At 38.6% G+C, this 25821-nt stretch overlaps 1 protein-coding gene, 1 long non-coding RNA gene and 1 other non-coding gene across 3 annotated transcripts in view; 2 read left to right on the top strand and 1 right to left on the bottom strand.

Annotated features, from left to right (window-relative positions):
- LOC116562450 overlaps window positions 1-15570 on the top strand; it is a 54616-nt gene extending 39046 nt beyond the window's left edge. Inside the window, exon 3 of the long non-coding RNA XR_004273946.1 lies at window positions 14182-15570. This is a non-coding gene — a long non-coding RNA (uncharacterized LOC116562450). The remainder of the gene's footprint in view (window positions 1-14181) is intronic.
- The window catches only part of LRRC63 (leucine rich repeat containing 63), a 65060-nt gene that overhangs the window by 30022 nt on the left and 9217 nt on the right, over window positions 1-25821 (bottom strand). Inside the window, exons 2-4 of the mRNA XM_032294720.1 lie at window positions 20478-21146; window positions 19945-20013; window positions 13215-13372 (exon numbers count right to left, since the gene is read on the bottom strand). Coding sequence (XP_032150611.1) covers window positions 13215-13372; window positions 19945-20013; window positions 20478-21146 — 896 coding nt within the window. The remainder of the gene's footprint in view (window positions 1-13214; window positions 13373-19944; window positions 20014-20477; window positions 21147-25821) is intronic.
- LOC116562587 lies at window positions 4126-4229 on the top strand. The gene has a single exon (XR_004274037.1). It is a non-coding gene; the product is annotated as a small nucleolar RNA U13 (small nucleolar RNA).

The raw sequence follows: 25821 nt of genomic DNA on the forward strand, positions 1-25821 counted from the left end.
CCAGATTTGTTCTTTTTGCTTAGTCTTACTTTGGCTATGTGAGGTCTTTTTTGGTTCCATATGAATTTTTGGATTTTTTTTTTCTAGTTCTGTGTGAATAATGATTGTGGTATTTTGATGGGAATTGCACTGAATTTGTAGATTGTTTTTGGCAGCATTGTCATTTTCACAATAGTTGTTGTGTCTCTGCCAGGTGTTGATATCAGGATGATGCTGACATCACTGAATGAGTTAGAGAGGAGTCCCTCCTCCTCAATGTAGTTGGAATAGTTTCACCAGAAAGGGTACAAGCTCTTCTTTGTACATCTGGTAGAATTCAGCTGTGAATCCATGTGGTACTGGGCTTTTTTTGGTTGGCTATTTATTGCTGATCAGTTTTGGAGCTCATTATTGGTCTGTTAAGGGAATCAATTTCTTCCTGGTTCAGTCTTGGGAGGATGTATGTGTCTGGGAATTTACCTATCTCTTCTAGGTTTTCTAGTTTGTGTGCATAAAGGTGTTTGTAGTAATTTCTGATAGTTATTTCTATTATTGTGGGGTCATGTGTAACTTCCCCTTTGCCATTTCTAATTGTGTTTATTTGGATCTTCTCTTTTTCCTTTATTAGTATAGCTAGTGGCCTACATTTTTTTTAAAAAAACCAACTCCTGGATTCACTGATCTTTTGAATTAATTTTTGTGTGTCAATTTCCTTTAATTCAGCTCTGATTTTGTTCATTTCTTATCTTCTTCTAGCTTTGGGGTTGGTTTGCTTTTGCTTCTCTAATTCTTTCAGTTTTGATGATAGGTTACTAATTTAACATCTTTCTAAATTTTTGATGAGGGCATTTAGTGCTATGAAGTTCCCTCTTAACACTGCCTTAGCTGTGTACTAGAGATTCTAATATGTTGTATTTTTATTCTCATTAATATAAAAGAACTTCTTTTCTGATTTAATTTCAGATTTACCCAAAAGTCATTCAGGAGCATGTCATTCGATTTTCATGTAATTGCATGGTTTGAGTGATTTTAAGTCTTAACTTCTATTTTTACTGTGCTATGGTCCAAAATTGTATTTGGTATAATTTTGGTTATTGACATGGTTTGGCTGTCTCCCTACCGAAATCTCACCTTGAATTGTATCTTCCATAATCCCCATGTATCATGGGAGGGGTCTAGTGAGAGGTAAATGAATCATAGGGGTGAATTTTTCCCATGCTGTTCTCGTGCAAGTGAATAAGTCACATGAGAGCTGATGGTTTTATAAAGGGCAGTTCCCCTGCACATGCTCTCTTGCCTGCTGTTATGTAAGATGTGTCTTTGCTTCTTCTTTGCTTTCAACCATGATTGTGAGGCCTCTCTAGCCATGTGGAACTGTTAGTCCATTAACCCTCTTTTTCTTTATAAATTACTCAGTCTTGGGTATTTCTTCATAGCAGTATGACAATGTACTAATATAGTAATTTTGCATTTGCTGAGGGTTGTTTTGTGTCCAATTACATGGCTCATTTCAGGGTATGTGTCATATGGCATTGAGAAGAATTCTGTTGTTTTGGGGGTAGAGAATTCTGTAAACATCTATCAGATTCATTTTTGTCCAATGTCAAATATCTTCGTTAATTTTCTGCCTTGATAATCTGTCTAATTCTGTCAGTGGAGTGCTGATGTCTCCCACTATCACTGTGAGGGAGTCTCAGTCTCTGGGTAGATATCTAATAATTTGCTTTATGAATCTGGGGGCTCCTGTGTTGGCTACATATATATTTAGGATAGTTACATCTTCTTGTTGAACTGAGCCCTTTAACATTTATGTAATGCCCTTGTTTGTCTTTTTTGATCTTTGTTGGTTTAAAATCTGTTTTCTCTGAAATTAGGGTTGCCTGAAATTAGGTCCATCTAGTCCTGGATTTTACTTTGTCTGGAAGTTTTTGGTTAATCTGATTTAATCTCATTACTTATTAAAGGTCTGTTCAGATTTTTATTTGTTCTTGAGTCAGTTTTGGTAATTTGTGTTTTTCTAGAAATGTTTCCAGTTAAACTAGGTTATATAATTCATTGGCATACAATTATTTATAGTATTTTCTTACAATACCCTTTATTTTTGTAAGGCCAGTTGTAATATCTCAATTTTCATGACTAATTTTAGTTACTTGTATATTATCTCTTTTTACTTAGTCTAGCTAACGATTTATTTTGTTAATCTTTACAAATAACCTACCTTTGTTTTCATTGATTTTCTCTACTGTTTTTCTATTACCTGTTTCATTTATCTCTGCTTTTATTTTTGTTTTCTACTTTCTGTTAGCTTTGGGTTTAGTTTGCTCTCTTTGTACAAGTTTTTTAAGGTGTAAAGTTAAATTCTTACTTTAAGATTTATCTTCTCCACATACTCCTTTCCCACAGGTACCTATAGCCTTCCCCCTACATTAACATCTTGTACACCATGTTGGTACATTGATTACAATCAATGAACAAACATTAGCACATCAATATCAACCCAGGTCCACAGTTTACATTATAGTTCACGCCTTGTGTTACATATTCTATGGGTTTTCAAAATGGGTAAGAAAATAGATTCACCATTACAGTATCATACAGATTCACTGCCCTAAATATCACCTGTGCTTCTCCTATTCACCCTTTCTTCACTTCTGCCACAACCCAAACAAACACCGATCTTTTTACTGCCTTCATACTCTTGTCCTTTTCTAGAATGTATTGTCCTTGTTGGCTTTGTTCATTCCCTTCATTAGAGCCTTTTGTGTATTTAATTAATTTTCTATAATGTGCCATAATAATTCCTCCTCAATTCCTTTTGTGTATATTTTATTGTGGTTTATCAGTAGTAGTTACCATGGGGACTGCACTTGGCATCCTAAATTTACAATAATCTAGTTTGGATTGATACCAAATTAACTCCAATGGCACACAAAATCCCTGTTCCTATACAGCTTTGTCTCCCTTTGGTTTTGTCATAAATCTTTATATCTTGTGTATCCATTAATATATATTTATAATTATGTTTATGCATTTGCCTTTTAAGTGATATAAGGAAAAAAAAAAGTAATACAAGCCAAAACCAAAATAATACTGACTTCTATATTTACCTGTGTAGTTACCTTCATCAGAGTTATTTATTTCTTCTTAAGACTTTGGGTTGCTGTCTAATGTTCTCTCACTGTAGCCTGAACAACTCTCTAGCATTTCTTACAGGGCAGGTGTACTGGCAACAAATGCCCTCAGCTTTTGCTTATTGGGGGATGTCTTAATTACTCTTGTTTTTGAAGGATAGATTTTCTGGGTATAGACTTTTGGTTGACAAACTGCTTTTCTTTCAGCACTATTGAAGTGGCATCCCATTCCTTTCTTGCCTCCATAGTTCTGGTAACAAACTGGCTGCGAATTTCATTGTAGATAGCTTGTACATGACAAAACACTTCTTGCTTGCTGCTGCCAAGATTCTTTCTTTGACTTTGGCTTTTGACAATTAGATATTATGTCTCATTGTGGATCTCTTGGCAGTTATCCTTCTTGGAGATTGTTGAGCTTCCTGTATGTAGATTTGTGCTTTTAATCAAATTTGGAATGTTTTTGGCCTTTATTTCTTCAAATATTTTTTCTGCCCTTCTTTCTTCTCTCTCTCTCCTTTTTTTTTTTTTTCTGAGACCCCATTATATGTATGTGTGTATACTTAATGATGTCCTAGAGGTCACTTAGGCTCTGTTCATTTTTCTTTTTTTTTTCTTTCTGTTCTTCATATGTGATCATATCAATTGATATATTTTCTAGTTCTGTAATTCTTTATTCTGCCTGATCAATATTCCTACTATTGAAACTTTCCAGGGAAGTTTTCATTTTGGTAATGTAGTTTTCAGCTCCAGAATTTTTTGGGTTTTTGTTTCTTTTGACATTTCCATCTCTTTATTGAAATCTCTGTTTACACATTATTCTCCTGATTTTCCTTAGCTCTCTGTCCATTGTTTCATTTAGCAGTTTGAATGTATTTAACACAGTTTTATTTAAAGTCCTTTTTCCAGTAAGTCTGTCCATAGTTTCATTTAGCAGTTTGAATATATTTAAGACAGTTTATTTAAAGACCTTTTCGCAGTAAGTCCAATGTCTATGCTTCCTTAGAGGTAGTCTCTAATCCTTTAGTAGTTCATAAGCATAATGATTGGCTTTTTATGCTCATCAATAAGATGTGCCTCTATCAAGCCTTTTTATGACATTGGCACATTACCTATCTGACATGAAAAAAGAGATACAGTTTCTGTTAGTTTCTTCTGTGAACAAGCCATATTTTTTTGCATATTCCATAATTTTTGTTAAAAACTGGAACTGGACATTTTAATTATTATAATGTGTTAATTCTGGAAATTACATTTTCCCCCTTTTTGGGGTTTGTTTTTGTTGTTTTGGCCTCCAGTTCTATTATTATTCTGCCTGACCAAATTTGCTATTGAAATCTTCCAGCAAGATTTTCATTTCAGTTATTATATTTTTCAGCTCCAGAATTTCTGTAGGCTTGATATGAGCTATAGCTATTGAGTGGTTTAATAATTTTCTAAACTTATTTTTTGTGAAGTCTGTATTCTTTTCTGTTTGTGTTTTTTTAGAACAATTAGACACTATTTAATAAATAATATCAAATGGCAATCTTTATACACAACTGACATTGTAGTATTGTGGTTAACAAACAATTTGCAGTTGGATTTCATTGTTTGCTTTTGCTGTGAAATAACTTAACTGAAAACTCAATGCCTGAAAATGAGAATCATTTCTGTGCATTTGTCAGTATGGGTTTGAATCAGGTGGGTAGTTTTTCCACTGGTAATGTTTGAACATCCACATTACCTTCAGTCAGCTTGGGGATCATTTGTCTAGAATGAACTAACCCACAGGTCTGGGGGTCACTACTCCCTATCATCTGTATATATGACCATCAGGCTAGCCTGGGGATCATTCACATGGGGGTGATTAACAGTTTTTATAGAAACAGCAAAGTAAGGTATATTCCAAAGCAGAAGCACGTTGAAGTCCCTCCTTGTGTCACATATACCATTACCCCAGTGACTGCTGGCCAAAGCAAGTCACATGACCAAGCCAAATGTAAATGGATTTTAGTATTCTCAAGAGCATGGATACACACATCCATTATTAAATTGAGGGCTATTGCTATAACAATTTATAATGCTGGAATAATGTCTTGCTAATTAAATACAAACAAATCAGATCTTTGTATTGTCCTATTTGAATCAAATTAATGCATTAATTAATACATGCACTTTTCTTTTTTAAAAAATTATTTATTATACTTTAAGTTCTGGGGTACATGTGCAGATCGTGCAGGTTTGCTACATAGGTATACATGTGCCATGGTGATGGTTTGCTGTATCCATCGCCCTGTCATCTACATTAGGTATTTCTCCTAATGCTATCCCTCCCCTAACTCCCCACCCCTGAGGCCACAGTGTGTGATGTTTCCCTCCCTGTGTCCATGTGTTCTCATTGTCCAACACCCATTTATGAGTGAGAACACATGGTGTTTGGTTTTCTGTTCTTGAGTCAGTTTGCTGAGAATGATGGTTTCCAGTTTCATCCATGTCCCTGCAAAGGACATGAACTCATCCTTTTTTATGACTGCATAGTATTCCATGGTGTATATATGCCACATTTGCTTCATCCAGTTTATCCTTGATGGGCATTTGAGTTGGTTCCAAGTCTTTGCTATTGTAAACAGTGCCACAATAAACATATGTGTGATTGTGTCTTTATAATAGAATGATTTGCAGTCCTTTGGGTATATACCCAATAATGGGATTGTTGCATCAAAAGCTATTTCTATTTCTAGATCCTTGAGGAATCACCACACTGTCTTTCACAATGGTTGAATTAATTTACACTCCCACCAACTGTGTAAAAGTGTTTCTATTTCTCCACATCCTCTCCAGCATCTGTTGTCTCCTGATTTTTTAATGATCACCATTTTAACTGGCACGAGGTGGTATCTCAATATGGTTTTGATTTGCATTTCACTAATGACCAGTGATGATGAGCTTTTTTCATATGTTTGTTGGCTGCATAAATGTCTTCTTTTGGTAAGTGTCTGTTCATATCCTTTGCCCACTTTTTAATGGGTTTGTTTTTTTCTTGTAAATTTCTTAAGTTCTCCATAGATTCTGGATATTAGCCCTTTGTCAGATGGGTAGATTGCAAAATTTTTTTCCCATTCTGTTGGTTGTTGGTTCACTCTATTGATAGTTTCTTTTGCTGTGCAGAAGCTCTTAAGTTTAATTAGATCCCATTTGTCTCTTTGGCTTTTGTTGCCATTGCTTTTGGTGTTTTAGCCATGTAGGTCCTTGCCCATGCCTATGTCCTGAATGGTATTGCCTAGGTTTTCTTCTAGAGTTTTTATGGTGTTAGGTCTCATGTTTAAATCTTTAATCCATCTAGAGTTAATTTTTGTGTAAGGTGTAAGGAGGGGTTCCAGTTTCAGCTTTCTGCATCTGGCTAGTCAGTTTTCCCAACACTATTAAATAGGGAGTCCTATCTCCATTGCTTGTTTTTGTCAGGTTTGTCAAAGATAAGATGGTTGTAGTTGTGTGGCGTTCTTTCTGAGGCCTCTGTTCTGTTCCATTGGTCTATATTTCTGTTTTGGTACCAGTACCATGCTGTTTTGATTACAGTAGCCTTGTAATACAGTTTGAAGTAAGGTAGTGTGATACCTGCAAGTTTTTTGTTTTTGTTTTTGTTTTTTGCTTAGTATTGTCTTGGCTATGTGAGCTCTTTTTGGTTCCATATGAAGTTTAAGGTGGTTTTTTCCAATTCTGTGAATATAATCATTGATAGCCTGATGGGGATAGCACTGAATCTATAAATTACTTTGGGCAGTATAGCCATTTTCATGATATTGATTCTTCCTAACCATGAGCATTGAATGTTTTTCCATCTGTTTGTGTCCTCTCTTATATCCTTGAGCAGTAGTTTGTAGTTTTCCTTGAAGAGGTCCTTCACATCACTTGTTAGTTGTATTCCTAGGTATTTTATTCTTTTTGTAGCAATTGTGACTGGGAGTCCACTCATGATTTGGCTCTCTGTTTTTCTATTATTGGTGTAAAGGAATGCTTGCGATTTTTGCACACTGAATTTGGTAACCTGAGACTTTGCTGAAGTTGCTTATCACCTTAAAGAGATATTGGGCTGAGACGATGATGTTTTCTAAATATACAATCATGGCATCTGCAAACAAGGACAATTTAACGTCTTCTCTTCCTATTTGAATACCTTTATTTCTTTCTCTTGCATGATGGCGCTAGCCAGAACTTCCAATACTGTGTTGAATAGGAATGGTGAGAAAGGGCATTCTTGTCTTGTGCCAGTTTTCAAAGGGAATGCTTCCAATTTTTGCCCATTCAGTATGATACTGGCTGTGGGTTTGTCATAAATAGCTCTTATTATTTTGAGATATGATCCATTGATACCTAGTTTATTGAGAGTTTTTTTTAGCATAAAGAGCCATTGAATTTTGTCAAAGTCCTTCGCTGCATCTATTGAGATAATCATGTAATTTTTGATTTGGTTCTGTTTATGTGATGAATTACATTTATAAATTTGTGGATGGTGAACCAACCTTGCATCCCTGGGATAAAGCCAACTTGATTGTGATGGATAAGCTTTTTGATGTGCTGTTGGATTTGGTTTGCCAGTATTTTATTGAAGATTTTTGCATCAATGTTCATCATGGATATTGGCCTGAAATTTTCTTTCTTAGTTGCATCTCTGCCAGGTTTTGGTATCAGGATGATGTCGGTCTCATAAAATGAGTTAGGGAGCATTCGCTCTTTTTGTGTTATTTGGAATAGTTTCAGAAGGAGTTGTACCAGCGTCTCTTTGTACCTCTGGTAGAAATCAGCTGTGAACCTGTCTGGTCCTGGCCTTGTTTTGGTTGGTAGGCTATTAAATGCTGCCTCAACTTCAGACCTTGTTATTGGTCTATTCAGGAATTCAACTTCTTCCTGGTTTAGGCTTGGGAGGGTATAAGTGTCCAGAAATTTAACGATTTCTTCTAGATTTACTGGTTTATTTGCATAGAGGTGTTTGTAGTATCTCTGATAATAGTTTGTAGTTCTGTGGGATCGGTGATGATATCCCCTTTATCATTTTTTATTGCATATATTTGATTCTTCTCTTTTCTATTAGTCTGGCTAGCAGTCTATCTATTTTGTTGATCTTTTCAAAATAACAGCTAGCTCCTGGATTTACTGACTTTTTGAAGGGTTTTTTGTGTCTCTATCTCCTTCTGTTCTGCTTTGATCTTAGTTATTTCTTACCTTCTGCTATCTTTTGAATTTGTTTGATATTGCTCCTCAAGTTCTTTTAATCGTGTTGTTAGGATATGTATTTTATATCTTTCCTCACTTCTCTTGTGGGCATTTAGTGCTATAAATTTCCCTCTACACACTGCTTTAAAGGTGTCCCAGACATTCTGGTACATTGTGTCTTCATTCTCATTGGTTTCAAAGAACATCTTTATTTCTGCCTTCATTTCATTATTTATCAAGTAGTCACTCAGGAGCAGGTTATTCAGTTTCCATGTAGTTGTGTAGTTTTGGGTTAGTTTCTTAATCCCAAGTTCTAATTTGATTGCACTGTGGTCTCAGAGACTGATATGATTTCCGTTCTTTTGCATTTGTGGAGGAATGTTTTACTTCCAATTACATGGTCAATTTTAGAATAAGTGGGATGTGGTGCTGAGAAGAATGTATATTCTGTAGTTTTGGGGTGGAGAGTTCTGTAGATTTCTATTAGGTCTGCTTGGTCCAGATCTGAGTTCAAGTCCTGGATATCCTTGTTAATTTTCTGTCTCATTGATCTGTCTAGTATTAATAGTAGGGTGTTAAAGTCTCCCTCTATTATTGTGTGGGAGTCTAAGTCTCTTTGTAGGTCATTAAGAACTTGCTTTATGTATCTGGGTGCTCCTGTATTGGGTGCATATATATTTAGGATAGTTAGTTCTTCTTGTTGTATTAATCCCTTTACCATTATGTAATGCCCTTCTTTGTCTCTTTTGATCTTTGTTGGTTTTAAGTCTGTTTTATCTGAGACTAGGATTGCAACCCTTGCTTTTTTTTTGCTCTCCATTTGCTTAGCAAATCTTCCATCATCCCTTTATTTTAAGCCTATGTGTTTTTGCATGTTAGATGAATTTCCTGAATACAGCACACTGATGGGTCTTGACTTTTTTTTTTTTTTTAGGTTGTGCATATCAGTACTTTATTCTTTTTTATTGCTGGGAAATACTTTTGTATGGATATAATACAATTTATCTATTCTCTTGGTCATGAACCTTTGCATTGTTTCCAGGTTTGGCTCAATTAATGTTTTCATTTCTCAACAGTTAATACCTAATTACTAGTTCATAGGGTAGACGTATGTTTAACTTCATAAGGAACTACCAAATATTTTTCCAAAGTGGCTCTTCCACTTTATACTCTCCCCAGCAATGTATGTGAGGTCCATTGTTCCATGTCCTCACCCATATTTGGTATTGTTAGTCTTTTAAATTTTAACCATTTTTCTACATCTGACAAAACACATTGCAATTTTAATTTGCCTTTTCCTGATGATGTATGACTATCTTTTTTTGGTTAATTGATCCTTTACGTATTCTCTTTTGTGAGACATCAGTTCAAACCTTTTGCTTATTTTTTGTTTGTTTTCTTTCTTTCTTTTTTTTTTTTAATTTTATTTTAGGTTTTGGGGTACATGTGAAGAACTTCTTATCCTATTTTCCAGTCTGTGTCTTTTGATTGGGGCATTTAGCCCATTTACATTTAAGGTTAATATTGTAATGTGTGAATTTGATCCTGCCATTTTGATGCTAACTGGTTGTTCTGCCCATTAGTTGATGAAGTTTGTTCAGTGTTAATAGTCTTTACAGTTTGGTATGTTTTGCAGTGGCTCGTACTGGTTGTTCCTTTCCATGTTTAGTGCTTCCTTCAGGAGCTCTTGAAAGGCAGGCCTGGTAGTGACAAAATCTCTCAACAGCTGCTTGTCTGTAAAGGATTTTATTTCTCCTTCGCTATGAAGCTTAGTTTGGCTGGAAATTCTGGGTTGAAAATTCTTTTCTTTTAGGATTTTGAAACTTGACCCCCACTCTCTTATGGCTTGCAGGGTTTCTGCCGAGAGATCTGCTGTGAGTCTGATGGGCTTCCCTTTGTGGTTAACCCTCTTAGCATTTTTTCCTTCATTTCAACACTGGTGAATCTGACAATTATGTGCCTTGGGGTTGGTCTTCTCGAGGAATACCTTTGTGGTGTTCTCTGTATTTCCTGTATTTGAATGTTGGCCTGCCTTGCTAAGTTGAGAGAATGCTCCTGGATAACATCCTGAAGAGTGTTTTCCAACTTCGTTTTATTCTCCCTGTCACATTCAGGTACACCAATCAAACACAGATTTGGTCTTTTCATATAATCCCATATTTCTTGGAGGCTTTGTTCATTTCTTTTAATTTTTTTACTCTAATCTTGCCTTCTCACCTTATTTCATTGAGTTGATCTTCAATCTCTGATATCCTTTCTTCTGCTTGATCGATTCAGCTATTGAAACTTGTGTATGCTTCTTGAAGTTCTCATGCTGTGTTTTTCAGCTCCATCAAGTCGTTTATGTTCTTCTCTACACTGGTGATTCTGGTTAGCATTTCATCTAACCTTTTTTCGAGGTTCTCAGTTTCCTTACATTGGGTTAGAACATGCTCCATTAGCTCAGAGAAGTTTTTTACTACCCACCTTCTGAGGCTTGCTTCTGTCAATTCATCAAATTCATTCTCTATCCAGTTTTGTTCTCTTGGTGGTGAGGAGTTGTGATCCCTTGGAGGAGAAGAGGCATTCTGTTTTTTGGCAATTTCAGACTTTTTTTGGCTGGTTTCTTCTCAACTTTGTGGATTTATCTACCTTTGGTCTTTAAAGTTGGTGACTTTTGGATGGGGCCTCTGAGTGGACTTCCTTTCTGTTGATGTTGAAGCCACTTCTTTCTGTTTGTTAGTTTTCCTTCTAATAGTCAGGCCCCTTTGCTGCAGGTCTGCTGCAGTTTGCTGGAGGTCCACTCCACACTCTGTTTGCCTGGGAATCACCCATAGGGGCTGCAGAACAGCAAAGACTGCTGCCTCTTCCTTCCTTTCGTAGCTTCGTCCCAAAGGGTACCTGCCAGATGTCAGCCAGAGCTCTCCTGTATGATGTGCCTCCCAGTTAGGATACATAGGGGGTCAGGGAGCCACTTGAGGAGGCTAGTCCCTTAACAGAGCTCAAGCACTGTGCTGGGAGATCCACTGCTCCCTTCAGGGCTGCCAGGCAGGGATGTTTAAGTATGCTGAAGTGGAACCCACAACAGCCCCATTTCCCAGGTGTTCTGTCCCAGGAAGGTGGAGGCTTTGTAAGTCCCTGACAGGCTGCTGTCTTTTTTTTCAGAGATGCCCTGCCCAGCAAGAAGGGAATCTACTTCACAGTCTGCCTACAGAGGCCTTGATGAGCTGCCGTGCTGGGCTCCGCCCAGTTGCTGTGTAAACTTCCTGATGGCAGTGGCTTTGTTTACACAGGCAATGTTGAAACCATCTACTGAGCCTCAGCAATGGTGGACGCCCCTCCTCCACCAAGCTCGAATATCCCAGGTTGAGCTCCGACTGCTGCTATACTGGCTATGAGAATCTCAAGCCAGCGGATCTTAGCTTGCAGGTCTTCGTGGGGGTGGAACCTGCCGAGCCAGCTCACTTGGCTCCCTGGCTTCAGCCCCCTTTCTCAGGGGATTAAGTGGTTCTCACTGTTGTTCCAGGTGCCACTCGACTAAAACAGCTGCCTTAGTTTTGTGCTAGAAACGTGGGGCGCTGGCATTGTAGGTGCGGGAGGGAATCTCCTGGTCTACGGGCTGTGTAGACTGTGGGAAAAGCACAGTATCTCAGCTGGAGTGCTGGAGTGTCCGGAAAAGTATCTAATGGCTTCACTTGGCTGGGAGAGAGAGTTCTCTGGCCCCTTGCGCCTCCCGGGTGAGGTGATGCCCCACCCTGCCTCAGCTTGCCCACCTTGGGCTGTTCCCACTGTCAAACCAGTCCTAATGAGATGAACCTGGTACCTCAGTTGGAAATGTGAAGATCACTTGTCTTCTGTTGTGCTCTTGCTGGGAACTGCAGACCTGAGCTGTTCCTATTCAGAAATTTTGGCAGAAGTCCACATGCACTTTTTGTGAAGGCTATATTCTTTGTCACATATTTTCTTTAAAGTCTCTGCTCCTTTTGCTTGTGTTCAGTTATTGTTTTGACAGAGATTGCTTTATGCAATAGAACATAGAGAGAGGAGGAGAGAGAGAGAATTCCATCTTTTCAGATGGACTCTGTGCTAAGAAACTCCTTCAATGCTTAGCCAGGCCATTTATAACTGCCTTAGCTTTTACTTCCTGCTTGTACTGCATTTAGAGGTCAGCCAGATGTGAAAGCTGAGGGCCTTCTCAGGTCTTTTCTAAGAACGTGTCTGGGCCCCAGTCATGCATCTGGCTTTCCAAATTTCCTAGCATATATGAGTATTATTTTAATGCCCTGATTTTTCAAATGAACTCTCTGTAGCTTTTCCTATTTTTACAACTTTTCTATGAGTTAGAATTTATTTCAAAATAAAATTTAAAATAAAAAAGCATAGATTTTGAGGCCAAAAAGTTCTGGGTTCAAACCCAAGCTCTACAACTTGCTTACTGTGTGATCGTATACAAGTTACTTTCATTAAGCCTCAGTGTTCTTACCTGCAGGATGAAGATTATAATACCTACTTTACATAATTGTGTTTTAGGAGTAATGTGTAATTGGCACATAGTGGTTACATAACAAATGATAACTAATGTTGTTATTCATGATACTGAGCTTGTGTTTAGTGAAAAGCCATCCTAGTACTAGATTTGTCACAGACCCAAAGATTGCTAATAACTTAAAAATACAATAAATCTGAATTCAAATTCTCTTATCATGCTAAGTAATAAAAAAAGCACTGTGATTGACTTGGACCTCAGAATCTTTATAAACTGAAGGCAAACTAGGAATATAGGTTTAGAGATGCAATTCGAATGTTTTCCTGAGAAATCTCTATTGTTATAAGAAAGTTCCCCTCAATATCATGGAAACTAATTTATATTGGGAAATCTAAAGCAAAATAATTGATAATACTGGAGGACACTGTCATTGAAAAGATCTAGCATACCTTAAGATTAAGTGCATTTCTTCCATATACTTGACAGTTTACTATGGCCAGGTTGGTCATGGCTGTTATTGTTTCATACCGTGTTGCTGCAACAGTCTTAAAACCTTCACCACGTACAACATGTACCTCTGATTCTATTTTTTTAGTACTGGTGGGACCTAAATGAACAAAACAAAATATAAAATTTAAATGTGTTATCACTTAGAATGATAGTTAAGAGGTATTTATCTTATGATAATATTGAGTTACCCTAAAAGCTTAGGTGCACACATCCTCTGGCGGTGATTCCCAATAGCCTTCATCTACCCAAACTCAGTTAGTTGTTTGCCAAATAGGGTGTTGTTTTATTTTGTAATTTTAGATGTACCATTATCTTCCCCAAAGAAAATCATATGTTCATAGATTTCTACCTAGATAATTTAGAGTGCATCAATATCTGTCTTTTTATACTGTGTAAAAATATTTTCTTAAAATTTACTATGAATTACATAAAGAACTTCTTGGCTCACAAAATTAATAAGCGACATCATGTAAGAATATCTCAACAAGACATCAACCTCACTTTTTCCTTAATATCACTTTGATGTATAATTCAAATGCCCTCTGTAATTAAACTCTTCCTTTAGTTTGTAGCTCCCCCATAGGAAATAAATAAACAAATATCTCAGGAGTAAGCCAAACAAAGACCATCTAAATTTAAATTTACTTTATTATGACCCTATGGGTTTCACCTTCCATCAAAAATGTCCACTGGAAGTATACACCAAAGTGTGGCAGGAAAGTATTTCAAAATTTTATGTAACATATTTTATTCCCTGCCATTATTGCTGCATTGCTTGCAGAAACATATTTTGTAATGTCAGTAATTCTTATGCTACTGCTTCAATAAGGGGAAATAATGCATCCTAGAACAAACAAAACAAAAAAATTTTTAATTTCTAAAATAGAATCTCTGTGCCCATTTCAGATCAAGAGATGTGAAAGCTGACCACAGAAGAAAGAAAGATATATAACGTAATATAGAGATTCCTTGGCTTGGGAGAAAGCATGGAGCAAGAAGGAAAAGAAAGTGGGTTAAGACATAAGTCTGTGGCCTGTTCGCTGCTCTCAGCCCAAGCAGTTGGTTGTTGAGTAGAAATGAGGAAGATGGAAGTGAAGAGGAGGCGATCTCTCAAGAATCTGAGAATCCTTGAATTTTCTAAGTAGGAAACCAACAGAGAAGAAACTCAATAAAGCAAAAATGGCAGCATGACATGGAAGAGACCCAGAAGTTAATTTACATCACAGACAAGGATACAAAAGTTCTGGGAGGAATGGAGGGCTGTTGTTGGAGTGTTCTGCTATGTACAATCTCTTATGAAATGCAGCTATTTGAATTATTAATTTGTTATATTATTTTTATTGTTCTAGAATTTTATTTTACTCATTTTTAAAAACAAAAATACCAGTTTTGTGGTGAAATTCTCCAATGATCTGTTTATTTTCTTGGACATAGTAATCATAGTCCTTTTTAAATCCATTTGAAACTCTAATATCTGAATCAAATATAGGGCTATTTCTATTGCCTTTCTTTCTACTGTTTTTCAGATATTTTGTTTTTTTTAGAATGCTTTGTAATTTTTTTAATTTAATGCTGGACTTTGAGTATGAACTATTTTAACAAGTCTGGATAATGCACTCTCTCTTGCTCTCTCTCTCTCTCTCTGGCTCTCTCACTCTCTCAGCATGTGTTAGGTTTTCCTTGATTAGGCAGAGAACACCATTATCAAAGATTGATTTGAGCTTTGTTAGGGCTTGGCTATTTTGGTTTTGTCCTCTTTCCTAGAACATCCTCTTTATTCCTAAGGCATGGAATTTCAATTCCAATGTGTTTATAAAAGCCCCAACACTTTGTCAGAGCTTGAACTCTACTATCCACCCCTTGTGCAACCACAAAACTCTATGATCAATTTCTTATCTCTCAGCTGATGTTTTCTGCTGTGTTTCTTGGAGTCTTGTTCTACACAAGCACAGCTTAGAAATCAGCTAGCACCCTTGAGGGAGTCTGTGTGCAGATTTCTTTCCAGGAGATTGTGATATAGTTTGGATGTTGTCTTCTGTAAATCTCATGTTGAAATGTAATCCCCAATGTTGAATGTGGGTCCTGGAGGGAGGTGTTTGGGTCATGCAGGCAGATCTCTTATGGCTTGGTGCTGTCCTTGTGATAGTGAGTGTAATTCTCATTAGATCTTGTTTAAAAGTACGTGGCAGGCCGGATGTAGTGGCTCACACCTGTAATCCCAGCACTTTTGGGAGGCCAAGAAGGGTGGATCACTTGATGTCAGGAGTTCGAGACCAACCTGGTCAACATGGTGAAACCCTGTCTCTATGAAAAATACAAAAATTAGCTGGGCGTGGTGGTGCATGCCTGCAATCCAAGTTACTCAGGAGGCTGAGGCAGGAGAATCATTTGAACCTGGGAGGCGGAGATTGCAGTGAGCTGAGATTGTGCTACTGCACTCCGGCCTGGGCAACAGAGCAAGATTCCATCTCAAAAAAAAAAAAGAAAAAAAAAATGTGTGGCACCTCTCCTTCAATCTCTTGCTTCTGCTTTTGCAACATGATATACCTGCTCTGGTTTCGTTTCATCTTCTGCCATGAATAAAAGCTCATTGAGGCCTCCCCAAAAGCCAAGTGCATGCAACGACTACGCTTGTATAGCCTTCAGAACTGTAAACAAATTAAACCTCTTTTCTCTATAAATTACTCAGTCTTGAGTTTGTTTTTTTTTGTTTGTTTGTTTGTTTTGTAGCAATGCAAGAACAAACCAACACACAAAATTAATACTGAAAAGGGGGCATTGCTATAAAGATACATGAAAATGTGGAAGCCACTTTGGAACTAGGTAATAGGCAGAAGCTGGAAGAGTTTCTAGGACTCAGAAGACAGGATGATGAGGGAAAGTTTGGAACTTCTCAGAGACTGGGTAAACAGCATGACCAAAATGCTGATACTTATATTGACAGTAAAGTCCAGGCTGCCAAGGTCTCATATTGAAATGAGGAACTTATTTGAAACTGAAGCAAAAGTCATCCATGTTACACCTTGGCAAACAGCTTGGCTAAATTCTATTCATGCCCTAATGATCTGTGGAAGTCTGAATGTCAAAGTGATGACTTAGGGTATCTGATAGAAGAAATTTCTAGGCAGCAAAGCATTCAAGATTTAGCCTGGCTGCTTCTAACAGCCTATGCTCATATGTGGGAGCAAAGTAATGGCAAAGTTGAAATTTATATTCAAAAGGGAAGCAGATTGTAAAAGTCTGGAAAATTTGCAGTCTGGCCATGTAGCAGGGAAAGAAAAAGCTTTGGGAGAGAAATTCAAGCAGGCTATAGAGTAACCACTTGCTAGAGAGATCAGCATAACTAAAAAAGGATCTAAGTACGAATAGTCAAGAAAATGGGAAGAAGGCCTCAAAGACATTTCAGAGACCTTTGGGGCAGCCCCTCCCATCACAGGCCCAGAGGACCAAGAGGAGTGAATAGTTTTAGGGGCCAGGGCCAGGACACTACTGCCCTGTGCCACCTGAGGGTGCTGCTCCTTGCATCCTGACCATTCTGACTCCAGCCTCAGCTCAAAGCGCTCTAGACACTGCTTAGGCTGCTGCTTTGGAGTCTGCAAGATGTAAGCCTTGGTGACTTCCACATGGTGTTAAGCCTCAAAACCTGCAGAATGCAAGAGTGAAGGAGGTTTGACAGCCTGCACCTACATTTCAGAGGATGTATGAGAAAGCCTGGGAGCTCAGGTAGAAACCTGTCACAGTCGTGGAACATTCACCAAGAACCTCCATCAGGGCAGTACAGAGAAGAAATGTGGGGTTGGACCCCCCACACAAATGGAGCTGTGGGAAGTGGGCTGCCACCCTTCAGACCTCAGGATGGTAGCTCCCCATGTAGCTTAAATCCTGAGGCTGGAAAAGCCACAGGCACTCAATTCCAACCCATGAGAGCAGCTACAGGAGCTGTATCCTGCAAAGCCACATGGGTGGAGCTGGAAAAGGCCTTGGGAACCCACCCCTTACACCAGCGTGCCCTGGATGTGGGCCATCCAGTCAAAGATTATTTTAGAGCTTTAAGATATAATATCTACTCATCTGGGTTTCAGACCTGCACAGGGTCTGTAGCCCCTTTCTTTTGGCCAATTTCTCCCTTTTGGAATGGGAATGTTTACTCGGTGCTGGTACCCGCCCCCATTGTATCTTGGCAGTAAATAATTTGTTTTAATTTTACAGGTGTCTAGGTGGAAGGGTATAATGGTTAATGTTAACTGTCAACTTGATTGAAGGATACAAAGTATTGTTTCTGGGTGTATCTGGGTGTTTCTGAGTGTTGCCGGAAGAGGTTAACATTTGCGTCAGTGGAGCAGGAGAGGAAGACTGACCCTCACGAAGACCTACCCACGGTGTGGGTAGGCACCATCCAATCAGCTGCCAGCACAGGCAGCTGAAAAAGCAGGCAGGAGGTAGAAGAAGCTGACTTGCTGAGTCTTCTGGCCTTCATCTTTCTCCTGTGCTCAATGCTTCCTGCCCTAGAACATCAGACTCCAAATTCTTTGGCATTTAGGCTCTTGGACTTGACACCAGTGTTTTGCCAGGGGCTCTTGGGCCTTTAGCCATACACGGAAGGCTGCACTGTCGGCTTCCCTCCTTTTGAGGTTTTGGGATTCAGACTGAGTCACTACTGGTTTCCTTATTTCTCAACTAGCAGACGGTCTATCATTTGACTTTACCTTGTGATCATGTGAGTCAATTCTCCTTAATAAACTCCCTTTCATATATACACATATCATATTAGTTCTATCCCTCTAAAGAACTCTAATACAAAGGGACATGACTTGTCTCACGTGAGATTTTGTACTTTTCAATGATGCTGAAATGAGGTAAGACTTTTGGGGAACTACTGGCAGGGGATGATTGTATTTTGCAACATGAAAAGAACATGACATTTGAGGGGCCAGAGGTAGAGTAATATAGTTTGGATGTTGTCCCCTCTAAATCTCATGTTGAAATGTAACTCCCAATGTTGGACATGGGCCTGGTGGGAGGTGTCTAGGTCACGGGAATGGATCCCTATGGCTTCGTGCTGCCCTCATGATAGCAAGTTCTTGTACGACCTGGCTGTTGTTTTTTTTTTTTTTGAGACAGAGTTTCGCTCTTGTTACCCAGGCTGGAGTGCAATGGCGCGATCTCGGCTCACCGCAACCTCCGCCTCCTGGGTTCAGGCAATTCTCCTGCCTCAGCCTCCTGAGTAGCTGGGATTACAGGCACGCGCCACCATGCCCAGCTGATTTTTTGTATTTTTAGTAGAGACGGGGTTTCACCATCTTGACCAGGATGGTCTCGATCTCTTGACCTCGTGATCCACCCGCCTCGGCCTCCCAAAGTGCTGGGATTACAGGCTTGAGCCACCGCGCCCGGCCCTCTGGCTGTTTTAAAGTGTGTGGCGCCCCCTACCCCATACCCCTCTCTTGTTCCCGCTATCATCATGTGATGTGCAAGCTCTGACTCTGCTACCTACCAAGAGTAAAAGCTCCCTGAGGCCCTCACCAGAAGCAGATACCAGCACCACACTTCTTACATGGTCAGCAAAACTATAAGCCAATTAAATCTCTTTTCTCTATAAATTATCCAGTCTCAGGTATTTCTTTATAGCAATGCCAGAATGGCTTAACACAGAGTCTCACTATGTTACCCAGGTGGGCCTTAAACTCCTGGGCTAAAATGATACTCCACCTCAGGCTCCCAATAGCTGGGACTACAGCTGCACACCACTGTGCCCAGCTTGTATGCAGATTTTTTTGCTTCACCTTCTTTCAATTCTTTCCTTGCCAAGCCTCTCTCCCTCAAGTCCCAAGTCTATTGACTGCTCTGAAGTCTGACTGCTATCTCCTCAATCCACCAAAACCACCACTTGTGATCCATACTCCCACACCACAAATACCCTCCGGCAAAAGCCCAGGTAAAGGTAGAGCCTCCCTTCTTTCAGGAATTGTAGGCACTCAAGCAATGCCCACATTGGTTACTGTCCAGTTCCTTCAATAGCTACTTTATATATTTTTGGCAGCTTTAGTAGCCAATTTTGGTAAGGTTAGTCCACTATGAACTACTCAATCATGGAAAAAAACCCAGAAGTCACCAGGTTATTTAAAAATGTGTCCAATAATCCTAACACCAAATTATCCTGTAGATATATTTCTAGTGCTTATTGTTTCTGCTAGTTTTCATTCATTTTGTCTTTCTCTTTGTGTGCCTGGTAATTGTAAATTATTTACCACACACTGTATTTGAGAGATTGTTTGTAGACATTATGTAACATCTAGGATGGTGTAATCTTTCTTCAAAGATGTATTTCATTTTCATTATTTGTTTCTTCCAAGTAAGTAAGGTCAAAGCACTTAAAACAGTGCCTGGCACATGGCAAATAGTTAATTCATATTTTTGTATGTCTGTTTGCCCCACCCAGAATAAGAGTACATCAACTTTTATATTCTTAATATTGAAATGTTTGGTTCATAGTCAATACATTAAAAATAGCTGCTCCATAAATGACTTAGGGAGCTGAAAATGAGGTAAGCCATATGTGTGTTATGCATGTGTGAAGTGCACACATAAACATACAAAATCACTAATACTTTTATGAAGATATAATCTTGTATAGAGTTTCTAAAAGAATTGTATAAATCTAGCAGTTACCTTCAGGTGGTCTTGGTGAGATTTGCTTTGGGGTACTTTCTACATTTTCATTTTCTGTCGCAAGAGTTTCTAGAAAAAAGGAAAAAAAAATGGAAGACTTTGGATACTTGTAAATTCATTTGAGGGTTTATGACTTCAATATAATTGTTCATCATTTAATGGATTGCAATTATCCATGAAAATGTATTCATGAAAGCATCTATCAGTATTGGCATTGTACTCTGGAGTTCATCTAGATCACCTTTTGAATGATTGTGTATTCTCACTGTTTCTTTATATTAGCTTTTCTGATCCTTTGAATTCCCTTATTGGTTCCCATCATCACCATCTGAATGGATTGCCCAGTTTGGTCTTGGCAGATCTGCAAGGTCAGGACTTTGGTTATTGCCCTATGGCTCAAGTATTACATGTATAGATACAAGGTGATTCCATCTTCCCACCCTGAAAACCCAAAGAGGGAGGGGTAGCTTGAATGCCTTCTCTCCCCTTTGCTCTACTTGACTCTAATTATACCACATTCAGATTGTATTTACCTATCACAGACTGTCTTTGAGGTTTTCTTGGCAAAGTTGGTGTTGGCAAGGAAATAAAACCTGGAAATTCAGTAACTCTTAGTGCCAATGTAGCAGTTGGTTTAAACTGTTCAGACTGTTCTTCTGGCTTTGTAGTAGATACAGTCCGAGGTGGAGGGCTTGGCACTGTTGCTCTTAAATCTCTCGGAGTATGCCGATAAGTATAGCCTGGACTCTTTGGTAAAGGTTGATACTTAGGGTGCACTTTCTCCAATTTGTGAGTGATAACTGGGCCAGGAATACTTTTAGGTTTGGAGAACTCTGAAGAAAGAACTAAAATGTTTTCTAGCCTTTTTTCAGTATAAACATCTTTCATAGTTTTCAACTTTCTTGAACTTTCCATTTTGTTTGTTTTTTTCCCAAAAACTCGAGTAGAAGCTGAAGGACAACTTGGAAAAAATACGGAACCAGTAGCAGTATCTGGAATCTTCCAGCAGACACGCTTAGTAGATTTTTGGGGTGATAAAATTGTAGTTACTCTTTCTTGTACAGAATGCTCAAGAAAGATATTTTGGATGATAGGTGTTACTGATTGATTTCTTAAAACATCAGAAGAATGAGTTTTATCTGTTTTAATGGTTTCATCTTCAGTGAATGCTACATGCAGTGGTTCAGTTTTACCAGTTTTGGCTAAACCAAAAGAAAAAAAGAAAAATTAAATTATATTTATCAGTTTGTCACAGACGAAATATCTTAGCATTCATAACTTTCTTTACTCACCCATTTCTCATCTTCTAAAAATGTTTCTGTATACACTTGCTCAGCTATCAGGATGTGTGTTCAGATGTCTGGTACAAAGTTTGAGTGAGGAACTGGAGAAGTGAAAAGTCTAAACTGTATTAGATTTTTAAAGGATCAAGAATTATTCTTGGAAGATCAGAATTGGTAGAGAGAAGCGGGGGATATAAGGAGAGAATTTTGAGAGGTTATCACTAAAACTCTGGCAATAGGTATGAATAAAATATTTTCGATGAAGTTTTGCTATTTATCATACATCGTTTGAAATACATACATCCCTCATTTGAAATTTCCCCGATCAAAAATTTACATTTCTTTTACATGCCAGACATCAGATCAATGTGTCTTTTGAACCTGATAACATTCTGATAGTGGCCACAGGTGCCATAAACTTATTTAGGTTACAACAATAAGTATTCTTTTCTATCTTACATTCAGGAAATGCACTGAGCCTGCATTCTTAGGCAGGAATCATACATGCCTTTTCTTTCCTAGGCAACAGAATGTGAAATGACATTTTTCTGTTCTCTCAGCTGAATGCAATAAATGATGAGAATGTGTACATTCAAATGAGGAGATAATAGATTCATTAAGGCAAAATTTGCAAAGGGGTGGCCAAAAAAAGTGTTTCAACACTTCACCCTTTACCCACCTGTTGTCTATGTATGGGAAGGCTGGAGACTGATCTGAGTGCAGAGTGAGTATTTCTTCTGAATAGAGCTACTGGAGTTCTATGCATTTCCCTGATTTTTCCCTCCCCATGGAGGGTGGAGGAGGGATGATGTCCCTTATCTCAAACCAAGGAAGAGGGACTTTTTATAGAGAATAGGAATATATACAAAAAGGAGAAAGTAACATCTCACTCTTCCCAATACTGCAAAATCTATTGGTTTACCCAGTGCTGTTTCCTGATCAGAGTAATATAAGAGAATCTCTTTAACTATTTGACTTGTATTTCCTGATATTTCCATGGGGTACAAGACTGATGCTGATCCTCACTTTAATTCTTAACTCTTTAACAACTTAACTCTTCCCCACACCTTGCCCCACTTATGGAGGAGCCAAAAACTATAATATGAATTGAAAAAGAGAGTAGGGCCAGGCACAGTAGTTCATGCCTATAATTCTAGCACTTTGGGATGCTGAGGCAGGAGGATCGCTTGAGGCTAGGAGTTCAAGATCAGCCTGAGCAACACAGCAAGACTCCTATGTCTACCCCTCAAAGAGTTAGCCAAGTATGGCAGCATGCTCCTGTAGTCCCAGATACTCAGAAGGCTGAGGTAGGAGAGTACCATGAGCCCAGGAGACAGGCTGCAGTAAGCCATGATTACACTACTGCATTCCAGCCTGGGTGATGGAGCGAGACCCTGTCTTTAAAAAAAAAACAGAAAGAAAAGAAAAGAAAAGAAAAGAAAAAAAGAAAAGGAAAGGAAAGGAAAAGAAAGGAAAGGAAAGGAAAGGAAAAAGGAAAGGAAAGGAAAAGGAAAGGGAAAGGGAAAGGAAAGGAAAGGAAAAGAAAGAAAGAAAGAAAGAAAAGAAAAAGAACTAAAGAATAGAAAAAGAGAGTAAAAGAATAGGGTGGAAGAACTGATCAGGACCTTCTTCTTTCCCTCGGCTGGTGTAATAATTAGCAGGACCAGGTTGAGGTGGGAGAAGGAACATAGCTTGATTGTATACTAAATGGAAGTACTAATTTAGATGAAATAAGTTATTTAATATCTGACAATGAGAAGGAGTTAATTGACAAAACTGACTAGGAAAGCTTTTAGAGAGATACATGTGCCACATGGGTTGGAAGGGCAGTAGTAAGAAAATAATGTTTGCTTCCCACTTAAACTAATCAAATCTAACTGATTCAATAAAACAGTTACACCAATATCTTTAAGTTCATTTTCTCTCTATTAAAACAAAACCCATTAACACAGTGAACACTTCAATAGGCTCCAGAACTCCTTCCAACTACTACCATCTCACCATATTTATCCTTCCCTTTAATGGCAAACTGGAGTAATTTATACTCATTAGTTTAATTTCCTCTCCCACCAACAGAACAGTCTCTGTACTCAGGCTCACACATAGAGAACAGGACAACTCCTCCTTGTCCACACACCCACTTCTGCTACTGCTGCTGAAGGCTGGGTCAGGTGACCCAGAGCTGCCTGTCTGAGACTCAACCCCACAGTGTGACATGCCTACATGCCTGGGATCTGGTGTGAAAGCAAGTCCTTCCTCCCTGCCACATGGCACTGTGGCACTGCTGCTGCAGAGAGCAGAAGAGCCTGAGAGCGGCATGTCTGGAGCTGTGGGTGGTGACCGGTAGCACAGATACCACCACTGCTAGCCCATACCATGCAGGACCCAGAGGATCATTTCAACACCACTACTGCCATGACCCATAGCACACTGGTTTCCCAGTGACATGAGAACCTGTTCAGTCACCTAGCCCACTGCTGCCACTACCAGCATCCATGCAAGCTACCTAAGGCCCAGGAACTGGCCTACCAATAACCGCCAACACAGGTGCCAGCATACACCACTCTGGGGAGCAAAGGTAAGTAGACTCACCCTACTCTTGCTACCCTTGGGGCCTGAAGACTAGCCCACCTGGCTCCCCAGTCCCCAGCACAACTTCACCACAGCCTTCACTAATAATTGCATCCTAATCCTCTAAGGAAATGACAGAAAGCACTAATGCTATTTACAGAAGAAAAAAAAAAAAAAAAAAAAAACAGAGACTACACTACTACATGCACCCAGAATAAAAGCCAAAGTGCCCTACTCAACCAACACCACAGATATATCTTCAGAAAAGTCCTACCCTACGGAAGTGAATTCAAAAATAGGAAGATGCAACTGTTACACCAGATACACAGATATCAACATAAAGACATAGAAAACATCAAAATACAAGGAAATATAAAACCTCCAAAGGAAAACAATAATTCTCCAGCAATAGATCTTAATCAAAAAGAAGTTGCTGAAATCCAAGATAAATAATTCAAAATTTCAATTTTAAAGAAGCTTAGTTAGATACAAGAGAATTCTGGAAAACAATACAAAGAATTCAGAAGGATTCAGGATATAAATGAGAAATCTACCAAAGAGCTAGACAGATATTTTTAAGAATGAATCCAATAGAAATTCTGGAGCTGAAGAATTAATTGAAGAAAATATAAAATATATTTGAAAGCTTCAGTAATAGACTAGATCGTGTAGAAGAAAGAATCTCAGAACTTGAAGACACATCTTTTGAAATAATCCAGTGAGACAAAAATAAAGAAAAAGAACCTAAAAAATCCACAAAGGCTTTGTGATATTTGGGACAACATAATGTGATCAAATATTCAAATTATTTGCATCCCAGGAGCAAAGAGACAAAGGAAGGACTATAAAACCTATGAAATTAAATAATAGAAGAAAAGTTCCCAAGTCTAGCAAGAATGTTAGATTCACATTCAGTTACAGGAGCTTCAGCAATCCATAGGCAAATACAATGCAAAAATATCTCCCCATGGCACATTATAGTGAGACTGCCTAAAGTCAAAGATAAAAAGCATATCCTTTTAAAATCAAGAGAAAAGCATCTAGTCACCAATAAAGAAACCCCCATCAGACTAACAATGGATTTCTTAGCAGAAACTTCACTCACTAGAAGAGAATGACATAATATAATTAAAATGCTGAAATTAAAAAAAAGAAAAAACTGTCAGCCAAGAAGAGTCTATCCAGCAAAGTCATCCTTCATAGATGGAAGAAAAATAAAGTCTTTCCCAGACAAGCAAATGCTAGGGGAATTTGTTATAACCAAGAGTGACCCTATGAGAAATGCTCCATGGAAGAGAATAGAGAACCCAGAAATAAAGTCACATACTTACAGCCTGTCAGCTCTTTGACAATGCCAACAAGAATTGACACTGGGGAAAGGACACCTTCTTTAATAAATGGTGTTAGGAAAATTGAACAGCCATATGCAAAAGAATGAAACTGGATCCCTATCTCTTACCATATATAAAAATCAACTCAAAATTGATTATAGAGTTAAGTAAGACCCAAAACTATAAAAATATTACAAAAAAAAACTAGATAAAACTCTTCTGGACAAGGGTCTAGGAAAATAATTTAAGACTAAGACCTTGTAGAGTGGGAGATAATATTTGCAAACTATCCATACAACAAGGGACTAACATCTAGAATAAAAGGACCTCAAACAATAGGGGAAAAAAAAAAAACAGACCAGTCTTGGTGGTTCACACCTGTAATCCCAGTACATTGGGAGGCCGAGGCAGGTGGATCACAACGAGGTCAGAAGTTCGAGAGCAGCCTGACCAACATGGTGAAACCCTGTCTCTATTAAAAATACAAAAATTAGCCGGTCACAGTGGCTCATGCCTGTAATCCCAGCACTTTGGGAGGCCGAGGCGGGTGGATCACGAGGTCAAGAGCTCGAGACCATCCTGGTCAACATGGTGAAAACCCGTCTCTAATAAAAATACAAAAATTAGCTGGGCATGGTGGCGCGTGCCTGTAATCCCAGCTACTCGGGAGGCTGAGGCAGGAGAATTGCCTG

Source organism: Sapajus apella, unplaced genomic scaffold (genome assembly GCF_009761245.1).
Source record: "Sapajus apella isolate SASKATOON/1434 unplaced genomic scaffold, GSC_monkey_1.0 scaffold32, whole genome shotgun sequence".
Taxonomy (NCBI): Eukaryota; Metazoa; Chordata; class Mammalia; order Primates; family Cebidae; genus Sapajus; species Sapajus apella.